At 40.4% G+C, this 27,514-nt stretch overlaps 1 protein-coding gene across 50 annotated transcripts in view; it reads right to left on the reverse strand.

The window, feature by feature from the left end:
- The window catches only part of PARD3 (par-3 family cell polarity regulator), a 717,956-nt gene that overhangs the window by 181,687 nt on the left and 508,755 nt on the right, over positions 1 to 27,514 (reverse strand). For 47 of the 50 annotated variants that reach the window (XM_028826180.2, XM_077946211.1, XM_028826181.2 and 44 more), the window contains one exon: positions 27,155 to 27,386. In XM_028826180.2, the coding sequence (XP_028682013.1) occupies positions 27,155 to 27,386 (232 nt within the window). Of the gene's footprint in view, positions 1 to 22,319; positions 22,442 to 27,154; positions 27,387 to 27,514 lie in introns of those variants that run through there. The other 3 variants (XM_028826183.2, XM_077946218.1, XM_028826182.2) reach the window with 1 other exon arrangement.

The raw sequence follows: 27,514 nt of genomic DNA on the forward strand, positions 1-27,514 counted from the left end.
GGAGTGAAGGTACACTTTTAAAAATGCCACACTCCACCAGAAACTCCTTCACAGAAAGATGCAGTGAGTGGACCCTGTCTTATTCAGAGCAGAATTGATTGTAACCCATGTTCAGTGTATGGTTTTCTTCATAAAGGACACAGCAATGTCTTCGTTCAGCTGAAGTAATCTCAAACTAATCTGCTAAATGGGTTTTACAATGACGCGTTACAAATGAGATCACTGCAATCTGCCAGATCGGCCATGTGTACCGTTACCGTCAACAATGATGGCCAAAACCAGAACTTGATGATGAATGGGGAAAGCAAAAAGCAAACAAAATGACAACAAAGGATGGCAACAAATTCTATTGTTTTTATAATGAAATAAATGTCATTGAAAAGTAACTACTGCTAAGAGTTTCCTTGCTATTAAAACCATCGTTTGGGTTTTCAGCAAAGTCACATAATTCTCTCTGCAGTATAAATACTACTGAAATATTTTACTATTTAAATAGTAATATTTCTGCTGCTACCAAAATTAGAGGTCTTTAGAAAAAAATTACATGGAGTAACAATGCATAGCATCCTGCGATAAATAAAAATACAATTAATTTTGTAATGAACGTGTTTTTCCTAATACCATACTTTGAAACATGATACAATGTTTTAAAAAAAGTCTTAAAAATCTGCTGCCATATTTAAAAATAGATGAACAGAATATCCGGAACCAATTATCTTGTAAGGTTTAGGAATAGTCTTTAAAATAAGTCTTTCTTCAAAACACCCCACTGAAATGTCACCTAGAAATCTGGTATTTCTCACTGCTAATTACCCAGGTCTTCATGTCTAAGAAGTCTTTGCTACACCGCATGTCTATTTACCCAAAGAAATTTGTAGGTTATGTGATACTGCTTGGCTGGGGAAGATAATTTAAAATGAATCAAATACGAATTCAGTCTCAGCTACCAGAAGTTACATATCCTCTGCAAATGCCCAACTCCTGTCCTGGAATGGTCAATACAGTCAATAGTTCAATATTCTGCCTTGTGGCTGCCCGTCATTTCTACATATTTGCACTATCACATGATCCATTCTGTCCTTTTCTTCAGGAATTCATTTTCTCTTTCTGGAACCTTCCTGTTATTTTTGAAGACCGTCTGTTTGTACAGCCATTGTATAACCTGTCTTCGACCATGGCCAACTGTGGTAATGCTGTCATTTGTCCTAAAGATCCTTGAGAGATACCAGCTGCCCACTGAGCTGGCCTCAAGATCCTGTACAGCAAAAGCACACTCCCTGTCCTGTGTCATTCCTGTGTCTCAATCCAGTTCTCTGCATAGTCCAGAGCTCATTATTCACTCAAGTCAAAACAAACCCATGAACTTTCTATCATTCTTCTATTCCTCTGAGTCATACGTCACCGGAATGGTTTTTGATCCAGGTTTCTCTGGAAAACCTTTTAATTGATTCTTGTACTTTATCCACATTCTCGGTGCAGAACTAACTTCCCTCAACCAATTACCCTGGTCTCTAACACAATAACAAACTTATTTTTGCTTAAAGTCTCAATAGGTAATTACTCTAAATTTTATCCAAAGGAAAAAAAAATCTAGCCATATATCTTTGCAGATTGTCCTACTGCACTCTTGTCCATATGCACTGAGATGTATGTCCACATGTTTCTGAAAATCAAAGAAGATTAAAAAGCCCACTGCAAGCTAGGACAAGGGTTCAGTTCAGCTTGTAGCTAGTTTAAAAGGTCTTAATTGGTCTTAACTTGGATATACCTAAGAGAAAATGAAATTCCAAGACCTATGAAGTTCATTTTGTGTAATTCCTCAGTGAGACATAATTTTGCATTTGTTGAATGTTCTTTTGATTATTTAATTACACTTAGCTAGAACTAATTGAATTCTTTTATGTGCTTTTATCTCATTGATTCCTGCAACCAGCATGCAAGACAGGTGTTATCATCCTCATGCTTAGGGGAAACCTCAGTAAGCACAGGGGCTTGAAGGATTTGTTAGGTCATATAGTGAGTGAGTAGCAAAGCCAGAATTCATACCAGAGACACTTCTTACCACACCCAGACACCTCCTCAGCTTTAGGAAGCAAAGACAGTGACTGTGTGCTCTCACACTGAAAGCAGCTGGTTAATAAATCTATGTTTAAATAAATGAGATAGGACTGGGTGCAGTCGTTCACATCTGTAAGTAATCCCAACACTTTGCGAGGCCAAGGCAGGAGGATCACTTGAAGCCAGGGATTCGAGACCAGCTTGGGCAACAGAACTAGGCTACTCTCTCCACAATCAATCAATGAGTAAATCTTGCATTGCCAGTGGAAATTAGGTCCAAAGGACATTGTTCCTGAACAGAACTTATCTCTGAAGGCCAGGGATTTGAAGGCAAGGTCAGGAACTGCTCGTAACCATTGCAAAGGATCAGAAAAACTGCCCACATAACCATTCACAGGATGCTGCCAACCTTTCTAAATGCAGTGACACTCCAAATGTCAAAATCATCTGTGCTGGCATATGCAAATACTGTCAGGCAACAGCAGAAGCACGTCAAACTGCCCAAACCCATTCAGAGGGTAAAATAACAAGGAATTCACTGCATGCAGTTATCATTTGTAATTACATGCTCATGGATTCTGGCCACATTTTTTGTACCTCAGCCTCCATTTTACAAATGGGAAAAAGAAAAAGAAAATAAGTCACTTCTAATATGTCCTTCCTGTACAGGATCTTACATATTTTAGTGTCATTTTAAGAAATCACTACCATGAAAGACTACTGATTTGCTCAGCAGTAGATTGTGGCAATGCTGGATGAATCAGGGAAGAGGAGGTTGATTATGAAAAGCAGAAAGCTCCTATTTAGGCAAAAAAGCATCTTGGTAATCAACAATGATGAGAGAGGAGCCTTAGAAAGGGTACATGACAACTTGATAGCGCTTTTGTAAGATGGGATGCAGTTTTAAGTTGGTGGAGTTTGGCAGAGGTTCTCTTTAAAACGAAAATCACAAACTTGAAAATAATTATTTGATTGTGTACTCTTCATCAGTGCCAGTCTGATTAGATTCAATAAATAAACTTAGATTGCTTGGCATCTTGGGAAAAAGAGGTAACTTTATTATTATTTTCAAAGAAAAAGCAGCTTCTACTTAACCAAGCTAGAACAACCTTTAAATGTACAATGCAACCTTAATGAATAACATATCCCTTTCAGGACTCCCATTAAATGTCCTTATAAGTGCACTCCTACTTCAGCATAGCCTGTGTTAGCTAATCAAGGATGCACTGATATGCCTCGTAACCTGACACTTCAGAAATCCTGGAAGGATATGGAACAAGGAAATATTAAAGCAATAGTTGAGGAATTGAAAATTGGGGGGGGGGACAAAGGGAACCCAGCACAAAATCAATTTTGACTTTACAAGAATCACCACAAACTCCACAGATCTAAAAATCAAACAAATAAACAAAAAACTGTGGGACTCAAAGGTTTATTGCTTCAAAACACAAGATAAATACACAAATCACTGAAATAATATATATAGTCTATACTTAAAGCCATTCTAGTAAAACGAAAGAAGATGAGTGAAAGCATATCTTAATTAAGATGCTGAAAGCTTTTTGGACATCGACTAGCTCATAGACAAAAAAGACATAATTTCTGTGGCAAAACATTCCCTCTTTGCAAAAGATGTACCTTTGCTTGATGCACTTTATTTTTTTCAAATTATACCCACCCAGGTAATCAAACCACACTAACCCCATAACCCCAAATACCCAAATGCAAATAATAATCAAATTATATTTCTGTTTCCCCCAACTAAATTGACTTTATTATAAAATATATACAAACATACATACATATATACTTTAAATATAGTAAAAGCACAGAATTCTGATTTTTCTAAATGCTTAATTTGGCATTGAATTCAGTCATGTCTACTTAAAATGATTTTGAGAGTGCCTTTCACACAACTACTTCTGTGGATCCTTTCTTTTATGACTATACTCCTAATTCTTGCACTGTTCATTTTAATGCATTATTGTTTCATAATACAATACTACAAATTGCAAATTACATTGGGCGCAAGGAGTGATTATGAAAAATACTATCACTGCTGCCTTTGCTCGAATAACTCTGATAATAATGAGAGATTGATTGAGCTTTAAGCAGCCCAAGTGTTGAGAAGGGTCAATTTGAACATTTCTATTAAGCTTCTTTTGTTAAACCCAACACTTTGCCAGGTCAGAGGCAAATAATCATACCCTACATCTGGTTACCATGGTTTTCCTTTTCCTAAAGCAAGGGAACAATTTAGTAAGTGGTGCTGCCCTGAAGGCAGTCCCCATAAGAAATGCTAATGAGACCTAAGTCACAAAAACACATACATTTAAAAGGCACTTGAAGGAAGAAAAAGGAAAAGGTGGAATGATATTTCACTACACACCTTTCTCTAGGATGACAAAGAGCAGGAGGTATTCAGTAACAAAGATAATAATTCAGGTTGCCATCTGCCTAGCTAATCAAATGGCTATCCAGGTTGTAAATGCTTATGAGGTAGTACAAACACACGCACAAGGTAAGGATATCTTCTTTGAGTTATAAACATCCACCCTCAATTAAATATGCATTGTGATTCAAATTCTATGTTTCAACTACTGATAGGAAGTGATACATGTACATACGTTACAGCAACGGAAACACCCTCCAATATTTTCTTACCCTTGTATGTTCACAGAGCAGACTAAAGTCACAAAGACAGATAAATAATGTGATCATTAAAGGTTTGGGATTGGTGGTGGGGAGCCCCAGGCTCTTTGCATAGCTTCTGGAAACTTTGAAAGATTAAAGCTTCCCTAAAGATCTCATTATCTGTAAAGTCAAGGTGTCTGTCAGCACTTTTTTCTGTAGATTATAGGAAACAATTTCCTTTGATTCACATTTCTTAGCGAATGCTCTCTACAGAGTAAATTAAGAGGTGCAGATTTTCTTTTTTTATAATCTTTAAGTTAATTCGCATATTCAGATTCTACATTAGGGAGCTGACATGTTTATAAGGCCCCAAAAAGGGCTCTGTGGACAAACTGCTAAGAATTGGAGACTACACCTAACTCTTAGCACAGGAAGGAAAAGATTCCCACAGACGGAGCAGGTTCAAGTCAAGAGGCAAACACCCACCATCAACCTGTGTCACAATCCCCTTTTGAAGAACAAGGGTCTAGAGGTCACATATTTGCTTAAAGTCACCATCTGTGCAGCATGCCTGTATCCTGGAGAGTTTAACACACAGAGAAAGCTGGATGTCGTAGACCACGCCTATAATACCAGCACTTTGGGAGACAGGGGCAGGAGGATCCCTTGGGACAGGAGTTCAAGACCAGCATGGGCAACATAGTGACATCCGACCTCCAAAATCTCAAAAATTTAAAATGTACAGAAAATGGTGAGTGAGACACCAAAAAATGTCAATGGCTCTCTTCCAGAAAAGATCCTTCACTCTTTGTGCTGTGGTTTCTCTCTACCAGGATATACAGCACTAATTATTTACAACTCAACTGTGGTTAAGAAACCAGCTGGAACTAGGATCTGGAATCCTGGGGTGGTTTCAGGGATGGAGCGGCAAGGGGTCAGAACACGGAGATATGTTGTCTCATCTCCAATCTGAATGCTGCTCATGTGAAAGGAACATGAAATTCAACAAATGTCAAACCACCACATTCTTCCTTATTTGACCAAACAGTTCAACAAGCGTCCAAATATACAACTTGTTGATTTGTGCACTGGCCTCGAATTCCTCTCATCCCATTTCCATCTTCTCAGAACTGTCACGTCTGCACTGCCTGCTGTGTGGTCTCAGTCCCTAGACGGGCTCGCTGGCCATCACAAGCAAGGGTGAAGTTCTGGGGGAAGTAGATCCTGTTTATCCAAGACGGCATCCTGGAACTGAACGCAATGCTTCATCATTGCCTTCAGTCTCATTATCTGAGGCTCCTCCAGTCAGAGCTGCTTTTGCAGGATATCATTATGTTGCTTTTCCCTGGCTGCAGGTGGAAACTATCTTATCTAAACTAGTGTGTATACTCACGACGTATTAGCAAAACTCACTTCACAGGGGACAGTATATACACAAATCTCAGAGGGTAGAAATAACCTAGATATCTTTTTTTAGCAAAGGAGTTCAGAGACTCTATTGAGGAAATAATTCAGGCATAATTAAGCTAAGGGCAGAAAACCCTGTGAAAAGGAACTTAGTGAACAACATGAGCAGACAGATGTACCCCACCTTAAAATTTCAAAAGCCTTCCATACCCATTCTTTCATTTAGTTCTTAAAATTAAACGTGAAGAACGTGGAAAGAAGGAAAACTGAGGCTGATATGTTTAAATGCCAGAGGCGGTGGGGCAGGACGGGGCTGAGCTAGCTGGGTTGGGCAGGAAAGGCTAGAAAGTCTAAATCCCAAATTCTCTCTACTACAGTATACTCATCTCTCTCTGATTTACCTCCACTGCTTTCAATGACTAGGTTCTTCATTTAGTTTCACACATTAAGAGTTCATGAAGTAAACTCTATTATATTTTAAAATAAGTTATTGACTACCCAACTATTAGCCTTTGCACAAACATGTTGGACTAGAGACAGGGTCTTGCTCTATCGCCCAGGCTGGAGTGCACTGGTGCATTCATAGCTCACTGCAGCATCAAACTCCTGGGCTCAAGAATTCTGCCGCCTCAGCCTCCCAAGTAGCTGGGACTATAAGCATGTACCACCACACCCAGTGAATTTTTAAATTTTTTGTCGAGACAAGGTCTTGCTATGTTGCCCAGGCTGGTCTCAAACTCCTGGGCTCAAGCAATCCCTGTCTCGGCCTCCCAATGTGCTTGGATTACAAGCATGAGCCCTCATACCTGACCAATTCATTATTATTACAATAAAATTATATTAAAATAAACTTTATAAAGATCACTATGTAAGAATCTTTAACTAGACCGTAAAATACTTGGATGTCGGAAATGTAACTTGGACTCTTAAACGTCTACCAAAATGCATGATGTGGTATTTCTCAATACAGAGTAACAATCAGTACATGCTAATGGTGGATGGGCTTGAAAGTATCAGACATAAAAGTATTAAAGCATTCCATCTAAGTCCCAGAAGACAAGATCTAACATGCTAGAAAAAGAATACTTTGGGGGATATTTTCAAAGTAATCACAGAAGAGCTAGGCACCAAGGCATGTTCCTGTAATCCCAGCTACTTGGGAGGCTGAGGTCAAATGAGTTTGAGAACAGCCTGGGCAACAGAGCAAAACCATCTCTTAAAATCAAACAAACCAACTGACCAACAAACAAGACCTACAAGACTAAAAAGACACCGAGGTCGGTACAAGCAACATTAAAACAGCGTGCTAAACAGCCTCACTCGGCCTGGGCACTGTGGCTCATAACTGGAATTCCAGCACTTAGGGAAGCCAAGGTGAGAGGATTGCTTGAGCACAGAAGTTCAAGACCAGCCTGACAACACAGTGAGACCCCGTCTCTAGAAAAAATACAAAAATTAGCTGGGTATGGTGGCGCACGACTGTCATCCTAGTTACTCAGGAGGCTTAGGTGGGAAGATTGCTTGAGCCCAAGAGTTTGAGGCTGTGGTGAGTTATGATCGCGCCACTGCACTTCAGTCTCAGTGACAAAGCAAGACCCTGTCTCTAAAAAAAATAAATAATAAATAAGAGCTTAATTCCCAAATCAGAAAGACATGGGGTATTTGATGTGTGGTAACTGGCACTATTAAACTATAATAAAAATACTGTATAAAAAATAGCGAAGATACAATGCAATCATTTTTTAAAACACATAGCACATGATGCCAGAAATCATCACTGAATATGTAATAGACACTATTTCCTAACAAGAGTATCTAAACATTCATCTCCTCCTCTATTTCCAGGTAGCCACTCTAGTATACTTCAGTTTGGAAGCCCACGACCATTTCAGTGGTAGCATTTTCCATCATTTGTGGCCTATTGTGTGTCTTTTTGATTAAATGAAAATGATCTGACCAGTGGTGGTTAGTCTTGGCCACCACAATAAAGTAAGGGTGGACAGTAGCCCAGAGTTACAAAGCAGCTGCACTTTCAGAGGCCCAAGGCCACCTGGCTTCAGAGCAGTGAGCTGGAGAGGCAGGTGCTATGAGCTGCTCACCCAACATCCATTCTCTTCTTTCTCCTTACTACTAAAACCCTGATGTGGCTGGGAGAGGAAATGTACCTATTTGGGATCAAACCACATTCCCCAGCTTCCCTTGAAAACAGGAGCTGAAGATAAAAGACAGCAGTTAAGAGCATGGCCTCTGGAGCCAGAATCCTGGGTTCAAATTCCAGCTCTGCCTCTTCCTAGCGCTATGCTGTGAGCTGGCTGTGAGGGGCAACTCATTTAACCTCTTTAAACCTCAATTTCCTCTTTGGTAAAATGCAACCATCCTCACAGATGTACTGCGAAGATGAAATGAATTATTCAGCCTGGTGTGTTGGCACATAAAAACACTAAATAAATATGAGCTATTTTATTATCATTGCTATCCTTAATTTCTGGTGCATAGAAACTGAGTGGCACTTCTGGAAAAGCTCCTGAGAAAGAAGCTGACTTAGCTAGAGTTGTAACCCTGAGGTGACAGTGAGGATAGAAATGCATGTTAAGACACTCGTGTTCACAGCAGCCTTATTACAACAGCTAGTGTGCACCGAGGGATGAGTGGATAAACAAAATGACATATGTACATACAGTAAAATACTCAGCTTCAAAAGGAAGGAAATCCTGACACACACTACAACACGGATAAACCTTGAGGACATTATACTAAGTGAAGTCAATCAACGGCAAGGAGATAAATACCGATTCAGCTAATATGAGGTAGCTCGAGTAGTCAAACTCATAGAGACAGAGTGAAGCGGTGGTTTCCAGGGGCGGGGGAGAGGGAATTGGGGAGATGGTGGCTGATGGGTACAGAGTTTCAGTTTTGCAAGATGAAAGGAGTTCTGGAAATTCATGGTGGTGGTGAAGTGCACAACAATGTGAGCACACTTACTGCTGCTGAACTGGATGGCTTAAAAATGGCTATGGTGGTAAATATTAGGTATATTTCGCCACAACTTAAAATGATAATAATAATAAAATACAGACTAAGGATGGTGGAATAAAAAGGAGGTGGTGGCGCTGATAACACTCTGAGGCGACCATATAATTTTTGGGCTTCCAATCCCCAGACTTAATGAGAGAAAATAAAACTCTGGCTTGTTTAAGCCACAGGTATTTGAGTCTGTGCTCCAACCAAGACAGTTTCTTACAGATCGAGGCATGGAGATAAGCAAGCAAGGAGTGTCTGCTTTCATCTATTTGGCTTCCCAGTGAGAGAAAAGAATTTATCCTTTGTAACATCTTTGGAAATGTTCCCATCTTCAGATCAATACCTAACTTGTTCAGTCTTATAGTTCCCAACAACTGATTCTGTCAGGATGGTACCCTCAAAGTCAACCCACAGTGGCCAACACAGTGCAGGGAGGAGCCCAGTGCCTCTCAAAAGGCTAAGAGCAGGACTAATTGAGACAACTGCAAATAAACACCAATAGATATTCAGGCCAAAGCTGCTATTCCAGCTGATAAAGACTGTCAGTACTGAAAACAAAAGGAAAACAACAATCCATGAGTCAGAACTGATTTTCATTTTCTCCTCATTGTTTCTGATGCTATTTGGGTACTCTCCAGTTGGTGATGGCTTCACGCACTTTCTATTATGTTGGCTGTTAATAAGTGCTTTCTCTCTAATCAGACGGCTGTCCACCAGCTGTGTGTTTAGACATCGGTGGAAGACACTTCTGAAGGGAGAGGTCCTTTTCCTTTGCTGACCAGACTAAATGGAAACAGAATAAAAATTCCGCTTTCATGACTCAGAGAATGTCCATCTTACAAGATAAATAATGTTTACAGAAATTCTGTCAAATAGACAGGAGTGTAGCCAAAGAGTAAAGCATAGAACTTGGAGAATAAAATATAGTAAGAACTGCATGGATAAAACTAATTTGAGTGTGGGAACTTCTCAAAAAGCAGTTCCACAGGAAAAATGCTATATAAATTTTTGTTTGTTCATTAAAATTAAGAAAGATAAAATCTTAGTGGTAGCCCACTTACAGACTGTAATGGTATCTAACTATTACCAAAATGACCAAACAACAGCTAACTGGTTACATGGTCTACCTTTTTAAAAATAATTAGTTCATAAAACTTTATTACTGAAAATATTTAAAAAAATCAAAATTGTGTCACAGTAGGAAATACATGTAAGTCTACACTTTCCTGGGAAATACACTTTCAGAAATAATTCCAGTTAAAATGTTTCTGAATGCAATAAACGGAGAGTACATAATACACAGACTGACTCACAAAATTAAAAATGCATGTACAAATAAAAAGTTTGCATTAATAGTTTGAACATACCAAAGACTTTATGTCCCTTTGGATAGACATGAAAGATGGACACTGTTGCCCTGAAAAACAAAGATAGCTGCAAATTGTAGTACATTACAATTTTTTTTGGAAGTCATGGGAATAGAAGCATTCATGAATCTTGGAAAAACAAACCCTGGGAAAACACAATCCGGAAATGTATGCAAGTACATAGTGGGGGCTCCTGATTATGTGTTATAATGGTTAAATGTCACAATATTTTAAAACAATACTGGAAAAGGAAAGCTTTCTAAAAAGATAATTTTGGCCAGGCGTGGTAGCTGACACCTGTAATCCCAACACTCTGGGAGGCCAAGATAGGAGGATCACTTAAGGTCAGGAGTTCAAGACCACCCTGGATAACAAAGTGAGAAATTATCTCTACAAATAAATGAATGAATGAATGTGCATGCCTGTGGTCCCAGCTACATGGGAGGCTGAGGCAAGAGGCTGCAGAGAGCCATGCTTGCTTTACTGCACTCTAGGCTGTCCAAACTGGGTGACAGAGCAAGGGTGACAGAGCAAGGCCTTGTTTAAAAAAAAAAAATGGCGAGGCTGGGGGCAATTTTAAAGCTTGGACTTTGACAAAACAATTTACTGACTATAAGTACTTTTTTTGTTCTGTAAGCATGAGAGAAGACTGGAACTAGGCAGCTAATTTAGAGTAGCTGATACTATGAAGATCCTTAACCCACAGATATCTCTAGGAAGGTCGTATGCAGCAGGACAACTCCCAACACACAAGAGAAAGGCAGAGACAGTGAATGACAGTCCTCACCACGGAGGGTAAGAAGCGATCCTACAGGCAGCAAAATCAATCACCAAATTTATTTTTCCTGCAACTTTTGTTATGTTAAGTATTTACTTACAAATTAATTCCTTATATCCTAAAAGCTACAATCCTTTGTGAAAATCTGCAATTAGGATTCATATATCACCTAAACTGTCATTTCTATTGCTCAAAAACTATGGAAATCTGGCACAGGTGTTGTGCCTGTGTTTGTATCACAGTGTCAGGAAAAAAGCTCTGCTTCTTAAAACAGGGATATGCGATATTCTTAACTTGAACAAGCATTAGCATCGGCGATGCTAGCCACACCTGCATCATACAGAAACGATTCAAGTATATCACAGAGTGCTGGGTAACCCTTCAAAATAGGCCCAGTTGACACTCATTGACTAAACACTCCATGTAGCCAAGACCAGGAGGACTTTCTGACCTCTCAGCAGGAACGATGTTGACCACATCATTCTAATTAATTAAAAACACATCCTTGCTTTACTGGCTTTGACCGCACTCTTTTGCTTTTCCTCCTCTCTCTGCAGTGGCCTCTTCTCAGTTACCAACAGCTCCTTCCTCTGCCCCACTCCTGCCCTGCGCTCCGGTGATATTCGAAGGGGCCTTAGAACTCTCTCCGGCCACCTTCTATTCCTCCTTCCCTCTATATGCACTTTCCAGACCATCCGTTCACTCACACTGCCATGGTTTCAAGCACTATCTGACATGTCTTTGATTTCCAAACCTCTACAGTGCCAGCCCTTCCCCCTCTTCCACCCTCCCGTTACCTCCAGGTAGACCTATCACAGGCATATCAGATGCAACATGTCACATGTCCTCCAAACAGGATCCTCTTCCAGTATTTACTGGTGTGTGACTATCCACCCAGCTGACCAGGCTAAAACTGTGGCTGTGGCAATTCTTTCTTATTGTTCTTTCTCCTTTCTTTTCTTTTCTTTTTTTTGTTTAAACATCAAACCAAATAAGCAAGTCCCCTGGAGTCTACCCGAGAAATACATCTATATGTCTCTGTCCCTACGGCTACCTCCATCTCTGGCCATGATTTTTACAAAAGCTGCCTCACGGTTCCTGGCATCACTCTGGTCTAGCCCTTCAGTTCACTCTACACATTGTGGTTAAAGGAATCTAATTTTCTAAACACTGTAAACTTTATCAAGCTATTCTCTTGAATGGTTACCCACTATCTTTAGGAGCAGAGCCAAGCCATATCAAGAGTCATTTAAAATGAGAGGCCACCTGCCTCTCCAATGCCTCCAGGCTCCTCATCCCACCCTTGCAAACTGAGAGGATTTCCACCATTTAAATGGTGTTCTTCAAATTCTGTTGTGGAACTCACTGAAGACTTGAAATTGATTTAGTGGCACTTACTTACCATTTTTAAAAAATGAATTGCAGACTACTGGTACCAACAGCAGCAGCTAATACCCACAAAGTACTTACTTTGTACCAGGAGGAGTTCTAAAATGCTTTGTATCTATTAATTCACATTAGCTTCAAAACAACCCTGTGAGGCAGGTACCATTACTATCCACACTTCACAACTGAAAAAGTAAAACACAAAGAGGTTAATTAACTGGTCCCACATACAAGGCTGCTGAGCACACAGCTGGGATTTGAACACAGGACATCAAACTTTAGAGTTTAGGTTCTTAGCCACTACTCTATGCTGTTGCTCAATAAAATATATCACACTGCATTACACTGAGAAGGGCAGGTATCTTTTGTTTTGTGAAATGCTTATTTTAGCTATTTGTGCCCATACCTGTACACAAGGTTGCAAAGTAGGATGTATTTCTTCTCACAGATGATACCAAAAAGTTTAAATCCCACTGATGCAAAACACTCCTTTCTCCCCTTTTGAGTTCAGAGAAAGAAGTCGAAACCTCTTTCACACCTCAGTTTTAATGTCATTTTTCAGAAGAAGGCAGATGGCTTTTAGTCTGAGCCAGGCCCATTTGTGGCAAGTTCCCACAATTTCCCCATCTCCCTTTCATGAGGTCCTGGAGCAGGACCTACTTACTCAGCGACTGTCCTCTCTCCTGTATCCACCACTAAATCTCCAACACCTCTAACAGTGCCAAGGATGTAGTAGGCATTCCAGTAAATATTTGTTGAATGTATGAAACAAATGGTTTTACCTCTCAATTACTAAAAACATCACACCTGCTCCACAACCAAATTAAAAAAAATCCACCTGCTCATCATTAGAAACCATTTTTGCCAGGTGAGCAATAAAATGCTCAGAATTTATTTTACTGCCCAGGTGATTTTTTTTTTTTTTCAACGCAGGTAAAATTTTGTGAATGTGTTCTGCCTAAGTGATTATCAATGCTTTGCCACTGTGCTCAAAGTAACATCAGGCAACTGGCTGTTGCTACGGCCTAGAAAGAACATCAGAGGAAAATTTCCATCCTGTTAAGAGTACCTACTTGCAGTTGATCTAATCTTTACTTTCTCAAAATTGTTCCAGAATCAAGATATCCTGAGATAAATTAAACAGATGTCATCACTTTCTCAATTAAGAAAATGATTTTATTCTTGACACTGAGCTTAAGACATCCACTCCAAAAAAAAAAAAAAAAAATCTTTTTACTACTATAAAAGGAGATACAATTTTTAAAAAGGAAAGAAATCTGAAATTCTAGGAATTCAAAAGTTCAATTTGGGATGTTTTCCTAATAGATAAAATCAACTATAAAAGCAGGAATTCGATAAAATGTTTTTTTTTTTGTTTTTCCCCTACAATCTTCAGTTAGTGGAAATTTACAAAGGTCAGGTTGGAGGACCCCAGACAGATGTGAGTCAGGTGATGCTGAGCTTGAATAACCCCGCCAAGGAGCAAAGCCCTGAGAGGTGAGCCTGTACCCACCAAGGATCAGCCAATTGTGATCTGGGCGGCACTGACAGGGCATGGTTGAGGTGGAGAGGAAGACAAGGAAACAGAGGAAAGAGCAGAGGATGCAAAAACTGCTAACACATTCTGTGGAAAAGAAGAATGACCTCATGATTGTTTTGATAGGGGAAAACAAGAGGCAGCAATGGTGGAGCAAGGTGGAGGCACAAGGCGGCATGCAGTAAGGAAAGGGGAAAATGAGGGTGGGAACAGGAAGAGGCAGAGAATGTGCAGGACAGAGCCACCTGGAAGGAAGAGAGCTGGAGGAAAGAGGGCATTGTTTTAAAATCACCCACGTTCGTGTTCTGGAGCAGGGACGGCTGCCATCGCATCTATACAGACAGGTTTGAGGGTCTGTGAAGAGGGAGAGGAATGAGACAGCAGGTAAGTTTTTCATTAGCAGTAAAAATCCTTCAGAATTATTTTGGTGCCGGGCACTGTGTTCCATGCCTGTAATCCCAACACTTTGGGAGGCCGAGGTGGGAGAATCACTCGAAGCCAGGAGTGTGAGACCAGCCAGGGCAACAAAGTGAGTCCCCATGTCTACAAAATTAAATATATATATATTATTTTGGGAAGAGAAGAGACCATAGACACCGAAAACTATAGAAATCAAGTAGGAACAAGCCGTGAAGGTCAGGTTCAAAAAATACTAACTTCTGCATTTCCAAGCTAGTAACAGACATCTTTTTTCCATAGCACTCACAAGAGCAATGCCATGTCGCATAGCAATCTTGGCTCCCACACAGGTTTCGGGGGTGCCAAAACCTACCCAGAAGGGCAAAGGCGGCTCAGATGGTGCAGAAGAGTGTTAGGAACATGGCCTTTGAGGTTGACCATTGTTCAAATTTGTTGTGACTCAATTACCTTGTGACCTTGGTAAGTTAGTTCTTCTCCAAACCTTTATGTTTTAGTTTCTTCATGCATAAAACAGGGCTAAAATTAGTACCTTATAGGGTTATTATGAGGCGTAAAGGGGTTATTGAAAACAATGTTCTCTGCAGTGTCTGCCAGTATCAACATGCAACGAATGCTGACTGCTAGCCACAGTATCGGCTATATAAGAAATAGCTTATTGTTTGCCTTAAAAAGTCAGAATGACTAACATACCACCTAACAAAATCAGAAATGTAATAAAACTGGTAATAGATAATCCTCTAAGTTAGCCAGGAGAGTGGAAATTGAGAAACCTTAATACAGCCAGTTAGAAAAATTCTGTAGTTGGTTTCCATCATTTCAAAGTATCTGTTCAGTTCATTTCAAAGTATCTGTTCCTTTGTATGAGCACAGACTGTAAAGTTCTTCCTTTATTTCCTTTTTTTAAAAAAAGACTAACATTACTAGATAATATTGTCATTATAAAAGAAAGGGAAGGCACACTATAAATATTATAAAGTCATGGGAGAAGAAACTAAGAAGGTGAGGTAGTCATCAGTCTGTGAAGGCATACCTCAGATCCAGGTCCCAGGTGTGGGCTGGGCCCTGGTGCCTCTGGAGAAATGTGTGGATACCAAGCAACGGTAGTGAAAGCGAAAGCCCAAGAGCGCCTCCAGTGGGCGAGGCAGAGGTTGTCTGTAAGTGGCCCATGGCTGGGGCCTTCAGAAGGGAGGCCTTCCACTCGCTCATTTGCTCTGCAGCAGCTGCCCACAAAGCTTGTAAGGAGTAAAACCAGTTTTGACTTCTTTAGAAACAGAATCTTACACATCTCCCAGACCCTGATGTTTTGAGGCATAGGCAGATATGAAAGGACAATTTTAACACAAACTCTTTGCTTGAATCTATCACCATTCAACTATACAATCTTCAGCCTGAAAACAGGGAATTGCCCAACATGGAATATTTAATCTGGTAATCATAATTATCTTTCCTGACAGCCTTATGTAGAGAATACTTAAATCATGGCTAGGCATGGTGGTGCATGCCTGCAATCCTAGTAGTCTGGGAGGCCAGGCAGGAGGACCACTTGAGGCCAGGAGTTTGAAAATGCCCTGGGCAACAAAGTGAGACCCTATCTCTACAAAAAGTAAAAAAAAAAAAAAAAAAATAGCTGGGCATGGTGACATGCATCTATAGTCCCAGCTACTCAGGAGACCAAGGCAGGAGAATCACCCAGGAGTTCAAGGTTGCAAGGACCACATTACTGCACACCATCCAGCCTGAGTGACAGAGCAAGATCCTGTCTCTAAAAAAAAATTTTTTTATTGAAAAAATTCAAAATTAAGCCAGGCATGGGAGCTCACGCCTGTAATCCCAGCACTTTGAGAGGCCCAGGTGGGCGGATCATCTGAGGTCCGGAGTTTAAGACCAGCCTGGCATACATAGTGAAACCTTGTCTCTGCGAAATTAGGTGGGTATGGTGGTGGCTCATGCCCATAATCGCAGCTACTTGGGAGGCTTGAGGGAGAACTGATTGAACCCAGGAGGCGGAGGTTGCAGTGGGCTGAGATCACACCAGTGCACACCAGCCTGGGTGACAGAGCAAGAATGTCTCAAAAATAAAAACAAAATTAATTTTTTTTTTATTTACAAAAATCATCTATGGCTATTTTTAGCAGAATAAAAGAACTTCAATAATAAACCGGGCTGGCCGTGGTGGCTCACACCTGTAATCCCAGCATTTTAGGAGGCCGAGGTGGGTGGATCATAAGGTCAGGAGTTTGAGACCAGGCTGATGAAACCCCATCTCTACTAAAATTACAAAATTAGCCAGGTGTGGTGGTACATGCCTGTAATCCCAGCTACTTGGGAGGCTGAGGCAGGAGAATCACTTGAACCTGGGAGGTGGAGGTTGCAATGAGCCAAAATTGTGCCACTGCACTCAAGCCTGGGCAACAAGAACGAAACTCCATCTCAAAATAATAATAATAATAATAATAATAAACAACCAAATACCATGATGTAGATCCATGGAGCATGAAAGGCTGCTCTTTGGGGACTGTCTGTGCAGTCACAGGTACGTACATATACAAAGGCAGAGACGACAGTGACACTGCCTTCCAAAGACGGGAACGCCAGCACTGTCCTGGTATGAAGACTTGTCATAAATTGCAAAATTACCCCCAACAGAAGTTTCCAGCATATGCTATTTACCACTGATTCCAAAAGTTTTATTTATTCATTCACTCAACACTGTTTTAGTCTGGATTTCATCACAAGCAGACCCTGGGACAAGGATTCAGGACAGTGGTTTAAGGGAAGAAACACTTGGGAGGGAAGTGGAGACGTCATAGTGGGGAGGAGAGGCTGTCACAAAGGAGTGTTACTGAGCCTGTGACACTGTGGGTAAGTGGAACACAACCCCACAGGCAAACTCTGGGAGCGGGGTAGGGGCTGCTGCCTCTTGACCTGAAATGTGCACAGGAATCTCCAGGGTTGTTAAGCTGCACATTCTAACGTCAGCAGATGTGGGAAGGGCCTGGGATTCCACATTTCCGACAAGCTCCTGGTCTGAGGGTGAAGGGTGCAGACCTTACGACTTAGTGCTATAAACCCAAGGGCCATGGGGACTAGGGTACATTTACACTGGGATGAAGGCTGCTTCAAGGTGTTATTCCTGGACACATCCAGCAGGCCCAGATGGAAACACAGAGCTGCCTTCCTAGGCTTCGGAGAGGCCTCGGGCACAGAGGCAGAGAATGGCCACTAAAGGGGTTTGGCAATGGGCATCTGTTACACTTACTGGGCACTGATGATGGACGCACCATGCAGTCTGCCAGGGATACAGCAGGGGAAAAATCAGTTAACATTCTCTGTCAATGTCAATGTATATTTATATCAAATGAGTGGGACCTATCATATCTCAGGTAGGAGTGCAAATGCGAAAAATGATGCCAAAAAGTGGGTTAGAAAGCGTCAGGGTGGGAGGGAGCGGAGTTTGAAAATTTGACTAGACCCTCTACAAAGCTGACTCTTGAATAAAGATGTTAAAGGTGCAAGAGTGAACCTAGGAATACCTGAGAAAAGGCTATTCCAGGTAGAGGGAGGAGCAAGGGAAAAGGCTCTAGTGGACCCGGCAGGTTCAGGGAAGAGTAAAGTTACTGAACAAAAGAGCGGTAGGGACAAGGTCAGAGAGGTTGGGGTGGGGGACCAAGTTCTGCAGGACCCTAAGGATTTGGCTTTTGCTCTGTGTGGCGCTGAGGGCTACTGGGGCGTTGAACAGAGGAGGGAAAAGTGACTTCTCGCCGTGGTGGTGACAGTATACTGCAGGAAGCCGGGGTTGAGGCGGGGAGCATAGTGACAGGGCTACTGCCTAAGCCCGGAAGAGAGCACTCGGAGCTTGGACCACTGCAGCACAGTAGCAGCAGTGGGGGAGCTGAAAAGTAGGATGGCAGATGTGTACCAGAAACACAGCTGATGGACTTCTGCTTTTACACATTCATAAACTGCTTGTGGGGCATAAGGGAAAATCAGGTGTCAAGGATCACTCCAAAGCCTTGGATCTAACCTATTGAGAAGACAGAATTGCCATTATCTAAGAAAGGGAAGGCTCACGGGAGCAGTTTGCGGGGAGGGGGAATCCAGCAGTGAGGTGGGAGCCTGTGAAGTTTCAAGTGTCTGGTTGATCTCCAAGTGAATGTGTCAAGAAGACGGTTGAGACTACAAATGAAGAGTTCCAAGAAAATGTCCAGGCAGGAGAGGTGAATTTGAGAGTCATCTGCCTATAGGCTGTATTTAGATCACAAAGGCTCTGTTTCCTGAGAATATCAAAACTCTGTGTTACCAAAAAGAGAAAAAAAAAAAAGGATTTTGGACTGCTGAGCCCTGGGGCACAACGAGACCTGGAGGACAGAGTATGGCACAGAATTAGCAAAGGAGACAAGACAGGGTAGGCCGAGGAGGAGGAGGGAAAGCTGGTAAAGGTGATCTCAAAGGAGAGCCAAGATCAACATGCTGGGTACTGCTGGAGGACCATGATGAGGGATGAAAATGGACCCGGACTTCCCAAGGAAGTGGGAACTGGTGACCTGGATGAGAACAGGATTTGTTGAGCAGAAGGGGTGAAGGATTCACTGAAGCAAGTTCAAGAGAGAATGGGAAAAAAAAGACAGCAAATAAATCAAAGGGTCTGCTGTGATGGGCACAAGAGGACATGAGATCGTAGTTGGAGAGTAAGTAGGGCTAAGAGAGAATTTTCTCTAAGATGGAGGAGGTGACAGCATGGTTCAAAACAATGTGAATGACCCTGTAAAGAGAAGAGCAATGCCAGGGGTAGTGGCTCATGCCTCATCTCAGCATGCTGGGAGGCAGAGGCCAGAGGATTGCTTGAGGCCAGAAGTTTGAGACCAACCTGGTCAAGAAAGTGAGATCCCACCTCTATATAAAATGTAAAAAGTAGTAGGCACAGTGGTGCATGTCTGTAGTCCCAGCTACTGGGAAGGCTGAGGTGGGAGCATCACTTGAGCCCAGCAGTTCAAGGTGCCTGTGAGGCATGATTACACCACTGTACTGCTGCTGGGCAACAGAGCAAGACCCTGTCTCAAAAAAAAAAAAAAAGGCAGTCACAGAGGGATCAGATGGATTTAGAAGAGAGAAGAAAGAATTAAAAATTGTTGGGGCAATGTCCTGCAAGAGGCAAGAGAGGACCAGAATGGTTTTTTGGGAGCTTGGCCTTGGCTTACAGCATGGGATGGAGGTGGGGGCAGAGGTTCAACCATCCCCCGCCATAAAAAAAGAGTAGTCATGGATGATGCAGAAAGGATTAAGAATTGCCTGCCTCAGAGGACCACAATGGTTTGGCTCTTGGCTTAAAGCATGAGATCCAAGTGGGCAAAAGGGTCAACCATCAAAAAAAAAAAAAAATTGCAAGCAGAAAGGTTAATAGGAGACCTGGTTATTTCACTATGATCCAAAATTTAATCTGATTTTAGTCTTTTGCTTCTAAATTGGCTATTATTAAACAAAGGTCAGAAGAAAACCATTCGACACTCAATTAGGAAAGAGGTCCCCCAGTGAATTCTTTAAAACATTGTCAGGATAAAACAATTACCTTTATACACTAATTTGTGGCTTGATAAAAATACATTTAGGAATAACATGTACTTGATCTATTATCTTTAATGTAAACAATATGGAGACTTAACGGTAACAAGCATTCAGAAGGAATATTTCCAACATATGTTGTGAATGTCATTAGCTGAGCTTGTCTTCTAAGTGCATTTTTCAATGGTGTGATAGTATTTATTTACCCTATGTTATTAGAAAGTGAATAGTCAGTAGCCTTCAATTTTCACATCAATTGCAGAAAAAAGATTCTATTTTCCACACAGCCTGGAATTGAAATTGACTTAGCATCTCAGAACTGTCAAGAATTTCTTTTGCGAAAAGGTTTGCTTTACAGAGACTATAAAGTAGGTGTCATCCTTGACACTTGCATTCTATATTCACGCCACAGGTCTATGGAAAAGAAACGTTAAAGAACGTCAGAAAAGGTCTGAGAGAGGCCCGGCCGTCATGCTTTGTGCCTCCTCAGCTTCCTCTGCATTCAGCCTGGGCGCTGTGGATGTCAGAGGTTCTCTATTTAAAACTGCTAACCAGGAAAAGAAGAATACTTGAAGAATATGATATCAGCTACCTTAGAACTTGTCTTTGCTAGCAGGTCAGTTGGACATTTATTTTCCTGTGTTAAAAATGGGAACCTCTGCTTCAATTCAAATTAACAGACGCATACGTTAAGTCCTTAGGATTTACAAATTCAGAACTCATTCCAAGGAAACCTCTCAGCATGTATAATTACAAACCACAGCTGTTCTTTGTCCAGGTGACAAACAAGAAAGCAAATAAAATTATGTAAAATCTCACTGTGTTTCACTTGAAGAAGCATTGCTTTCTATGTGCGTACTTTAACTGCATTCCTTAAATCATCAGCAGATTGCACAGGATGCCACTTGATGTACCAGTATGAAACTGGTTACATTAATCCCCATGGCAATTAGGGCCCAAGTCATCAAAAACTAGCATGACCAAATAAACGCTCTTCTGTGTGTCTCCTTACTAGAACAGAGGGCTTTCACTTGGGCGGGGGTGAGGGTAGGACTGCAAACTGCTCTCACGTCAGAGCAGAGGTCAAGCCTTCTCACAGGCACTCAACCCAATCCACAATACCCTTTATCAGATGGTTTTCAAGACTTCAGTTATTTATTTTTATTTTTTATTTTCAAATTTTTGTTAATAGAGACAAGGGCTTACTGTGTGGCCCAGGCTTGTCTCAAACTCCTGTGCCTGGAATTACAGGTGTCAGCCAATGCACCCAACCCATGTTTATTTTCAGTAAGAATGCAATACTAACATTTTTCAGGAAAAAGAGCTAACTAAATAAATAGTCTCTGTCTCAAATTCTGGGAAGCCATGAATACTGAAACTGTGAATTAAGGTTTCTTACAAGAGAGAAGGCTTCAATCCAAAGTAAGGACCATTGGAGATCCACCTGCACTAGCATTGGATCTGTGGTTGAAACGGTTGGTCGGGCAGAGTCTTTGCAGAAACATTTATGAAAGAATGTGTGCTCTCTCGACACGTGGTCTCAGCAAACCTTAGGATTACTATGTGCCAAAGTAGCTCTGCTTTTTTCACACAGGAAGAACTTGCTGGTTCAGCCATCTAACCACAGAAATTTATTTTCCTAGGCCACCAGCCCTGCAACCGTCCATTTTTGGTCTAAACTCTGTAATCCACAAAGGGACTGAAACCTTTGCCAAAACTGGTCCATCTGGTAATGAATCTATCCGTTGCATCTCATCCCTGATGGGTGACTGTACCAACCCACGGACCTCTTTGCCTCTGGCCTGCATCACCTGTGACATCTGCCTGTGTCCCAAGTCATTGGTGGTTACACAACACAACCAAATGGGTGGTGGCCCTTAACAGAATCTTGAAAACTCTGATTCTAACATCCAATGGGTGTGTGCTGATGATTTCTGAATACGCCAGCAGTGAGAGGACTATGGTTTTCCACTATGAAAAGGGGCCAATAAAGAAAGGAAAGAGAAACAAACATATCTCTGCCTTTTCAAGCAGTAATTTAAACCCCAAGCTTGAAATTAAGATCAAAAAGTTCCAAATGGATTAATAAGGAAATTACTAAACCATCAAACTGCTGATGTCGTAAACAAAATTCGTCAACAGCCACTAAGAATTCATTAAAAGTAAATTTATTGTTTGTTTAAAAAAAAACAACAACTGTGCAATATGTGCTGCTCAAGACATGTTTTGAATCGCTTTGTTGTTCATCTCTTCTCGGGCTTCAGTTTGGCAAGGCTAAATGAGAGACATGGTACAGACACACAGTTAGTACAGGTGAGGAAAGCAACAAGAATCTGTGTTCTTTTCTCAAACGCCTAGGATGTATAATCCAAACTACAACATTCAGTTTTAAAACCTGATCATGTTCATTGTGTTCTGAAAATGATCATATTCTAAAAAGGAAAAGAGAGCAATATATCTGATTTCAACCAAACAAGGTTACAAACTAAATTATCTATTTCCTCTTCAAAACTGAATAAAACAATGCTTTGGGGACTCAGGTAATCATTTTAAATGTAATTGGAGGATTCAATTTTAATGGTAATATTGCAACATTACTTTTGCTTTAGCTTTCTGCAGTGATAGGTTCTCAGCTATCACATATGGACAACAGCTAGAAATAAATCCGAGACATGTACAATAAGGTCGCGTCTAAGAACCTTCAATTTTAGAGTACATACAATTTTATGATATTCAAACGATAACAGTTCCAATTTCGTAGCAAAGCAATATCAAATTATACTTACTCTAGGGCTCACAAAAAGAGAGCACATGATTTTAATTTCTTAATATCTGAAAATACAGTATTTTACTATCTTGCTGGTTATTTCAGTTTGGAGATTAAAAGCTAAGGCAAAACCATGTTGCTTAAGAAGGCTGCTTTCCTTTAAAAACGAACACATTTAAAACATTAAAAAACATCTCTCCCTTCTCCTAAAGAACACACTCAATTTCCTCTTTCATGACAATTTCATATAATTGAAGAATTCTCAGAAATATCCTCCAGCATTAAATTTGAATAGCTGAGTGTCTGAGATCAAACATACACAGACTCAAACTTTGTGCTCCCCGCTCTGCTCTGCACTCTGCACACAGAATGATTACATTTACAAGTCATGTTTACCTGTTTTGTAAGCACACTCAGGTTTCTCAGATACAAAGGCATTTTAATTAAGGTGACAGAAGCTCCTTGTGTGCAAAAGATGTAGTATGTACGAGGAGAAATTAATACAAACAGGAAAAACTTTGCATTTGTTATTTGATTCCTTATAGATTTAAATTTCTGATTTAAGACTTGCATTAAGGCGGCTTTTGTAGTTCATATACTCCATAATTTATAAACAGAAGAGTGATTCATATGACTCACAACATTCTTTCCTAGAGCTGTTTATCAATAATTAAAGCATCTTTGTGACTACCATTCAATGTGTGAAACAGAAAACCATGCTATCTGTATATACCAATGACTAAAAATTACCTACTCATTTCCTCTGGTACAGTATTTAAAACAAGGTCTATCTATTTGACCCTCATCATATTTAACCAAGCATCATAGACAACCTGCTGGTGTAGGAATAGTGTATGAGTGGGGGTCGTGGGGAGGCAACAGGATGATGAGGGTAGGACAGGATGGTAGAGGGAGGAGAGTCTGTGAGCCTGTTTCTAAAGGAAAATGTATTACTTCCTCAAGCAGACTAAAGAGAATAAGCTCATAGGCTGCTATATTTACCTACAAATCTAGACTCCCAATACCGAATGTCCCTTAGCCTTTTGTTTTCTGAACTACAAGATAGAAAGAAAAGCATCACAGATGCACCCCTGCTTTATACTTCAGACCTGCATGATCCTCCATATGTGAACCCTCTTGCAAACCATACTAAGAAATATATATATGCACATGCATGTTCTGATTAAGCTGTTTAAAAGCAGCACTGCTAAGGAAACCACATCCTAGTTTCCTTAAAAGAACAAAGAGAAAGGAATGGACCAATTTTTAAATCTTACTGTAGTCCCCTATGTTGTTAGGAGAGAGAGAAAAAAAGAAGGAAACGTAAAATAATCAACCTGAGAGTATATTCACCTCAAACAATCAGATCCAGTAGGTATGGAAGGAAGGTAGTTTAAGAGAATGTTTCAAAAAATCTAACAATGCTTTAAGAGTCTTCTCAAAAACTGACTACCAACATCGTGTGAAGGAAGGATCAAGAGCCAACATTCAGTAACAAAAAAGCTATTTCCTGTTTAATACATTATTCTGAACTCATATTCAAGGGGCAATATGTGGCAACCCACTGGGAAAGGGCTGGCGCAGAGGTTTGCAATCTGATAGAACCCAGCCATGCCCAGGGGCACTAGACAAGATGCTGCCACTCTGGTCAAAGGTATTTACATTCACTGTGGGGTACTGTGTTGCTCTGCTGGGAGAAGACCTCTGTTTTGTGGAATTCCATAGACTTCCTGGTGTAAACACTGCACCATGGCAAATTTTCAGCTATCAGCATGATGTCACTAAACACAGGGCTGGGAAAGCTGCACAGTCATCATTATATAGTATTAGCCCTATGTCCATGCCATAAATGCAAATAATGTCAAAAGTAGAGATCACAGTATAGCAACAATAATTAGGAAGTCATGTATTTTGAGTATTAATTACCTTTGCTTTTTAGATAATGTATTTAATTTTTAATAATGGCTATGTTTGACAACCAGCTTGCAAAGTTTCTAAAAATTGATCAATTGGCTCTTGCCAGCCAAAGCGGGCCTGACTCCAATATACCACTGATACCACATACCTAAAAAAGTATGACTGTCTGTTATTTTCTTACTAGTCATTCTTAAACACTGAGAGACTATCAGTCTAATTTTTAGTAGCAGAGGGGGAACCTTCAGCCCCTGCACCTGCATATAGAATTTTATTTTCAAGAATATGCACGGTCAACTTCTTTATCATAAAGCTGGCTTTCATTATAGGTTATGGGTACAGGCTATAGATACTGATCTAGAGAAAGCATCATGTAATGCTTGACAGGACTTCTAGAAGAGAGTTGTGTGGTGGTGTTCTTCAAGGTCCCTTAGAAACAATACACATTTCTCCCACACTCTGCTCCTCTGGCCCCAGACAGAAAGCTCTACCACAGGCCTTTCTTCTGGAGTTGCAAGCTACAGAAAAAGATCACTTACAATTAAAGTCATTCTAAGATACTAGAAGTATATTTTTTTATTCCATAACCAGAACAGAGCACTTTATCAGACAAATGTTGGCCAATGAATGAAAACTAACGAGCCGTTAGCTTTCAGTAAGACGTCAGGAGAGCCCCTGGAAGTGAGAATGTGCCACAAGTCTCAGGGGAAGGTTTCTCCCATCTCTAACCCTATAATTTGAAGAAGACAGTAGTACAAATTCCTTCCATGTTAACTGACGGGCAGCAGCCTTATTTCTGTGCACTGTGGAGGTGCCAGTTTATGAGCTGTCAGTCTGCACATACGGAACAAAAAGGCCCTTGGCTAACACAGAAACTGAAATAAAGTGGCAGTTAGAGCAATTTCTTCCTATATGATTCTTGGACACAGAGTATAATGAAGAAACATGATCTGACTGAAAAAGGATTCGAGGGGGAGCCCTATATAAACTAGAAAAACTCTAATGAAAAACTACGAAAATCTCACAGTTCTGAAGCACTGAGAGACAAAACTCTAATCATATTGAAATAAAGTACTGCTCATAGACTAGGCTTTGTGTTAATGTAAGTCTAGAGTTAAATCTCCTTCTTCTATGCACTTAATCAGACATCTACAGAACACATCTGTTGAGCTATGTAGCCTTCAGGCTGGGCCATGGTTCCTCAACTTTCCAGGTCTGACTATCTATAACTCCCTGAGTTATGGAGGTCAATTTCAGGATTGTAAATCAACAAATTCTATGAAAATGAAAACTGTTGTTCGCATTTTGCAATTTAAAAAAAAGTTTTTTAAAAGGAGGGGATCCATAATGCAGGATAACTACTTTTGGAAAAGTCAAATGGCTGTGCTGTATGTTTTCAATTTTAAACCACCACCTTGATATGTTTAGGGGTTTAATTTATGGAACAATCAAGCAATCTTTATATTTAAGATTAAATGCCCGAATATTATAAATCATCTTAGATGAACGTTTATGGGAGAGCTGCAGTGCAACTTCTGAACAACTTGTCACTTTTATTGTATAGCAATGATTTGTAAAAAATGATATGCTAAGTAATCCTAGAGTATAATTTAGGGGCACAAAAACAACTGTCAAGAAACAGCCAGAGACCACATTTAATGAAATCTTTACAGACTGAAGTAATAAGTATTAAATTAATCAACACAGCTTAATTGAAGCTCTATTTGTAACATTTTTTATTAGACTTGTTATTAATGAACCTTTAAATGCTACCACTAACTTTAGTTCTATGTTTAAATTTAAATAATGAACCATTGTTCACACACAAAAAAAGAACAAACACTGCTTTAATAGCCCTTTGTCTCAATGGGACTTTCACTCTTATGCATAACTAAGATACAGACATGTCCCTCCTACCTCTCAACAATTATTTACATGGTTTGGGAAGATATAATCATTTAGGCTGCTAAAATAGTCTGAAAATACCTAACATGAAATCCGTAACAAAGTAAAAATGAGGTAGGAAAAGATTATACAAGAATTTTGGTTGATCTCAAAGACAATGTTTTCAAATCTGTGTTTTCAGTGCTTTTAATTTTTTTTTTTTTTTTTTTAAGAGAATGGAATGATCTGTTGCCCAGGCTGGATCTGGAATCCTGGGCTCAAGCATTCCTCCCAGCTCAGCCTCCTAAGTAGCTGGGATTACAGGTGTGCACTACTGTGTCCAGTTTTTAGTACTTTTTGCTAAGTTCACACTCCTGTATGTTTAAGGAGATTCGGGTTTGGGATTCTGGGTAAAGACTTACCTGAACATGTCTCCCAAGCCCTTCAGCATTCCCTTCTTGGCTTTCATTTTATCCTTCTCCTTATCTCTATCTTTCTTCTTTTCTTTTCCAGTTTTATCCTTTTTTCTATCAGTCTTATCACCTTTCTCTTGGTTTCCATTCATTTGTCTCTCCAGAGAGTGGGAAGGCTGATCACTGGCTGTGGATACAGACTCTCTCCCTGATCTTGAACTTTCTTCTGTGTCTTCTTCCACTTGGAAGGAAAGAAAAAAAAAATAGGCACACAGTGAACCAATGCAACAAAAATAATAAAGCTAAAATATATTCAAGGACTTTACTTTCCCATACTTTTACCGCAGTATGGCCCTGCCAGCAACATGG

This window comes from Macaca mulatta, chromosome 9 (assembly GCF_049350105.2).
Source record: "Macaca mulatta isolate MMU2019108-1 chromosome 9, T2T-MMU8v2.0, whole genome shotgun sequence".
Lineage (NCBI taxonomy): Eukaryota > Metazoa > Chordata > Mammalia > Primates > Cercopithecidae > Macaca > Macaca mulatta.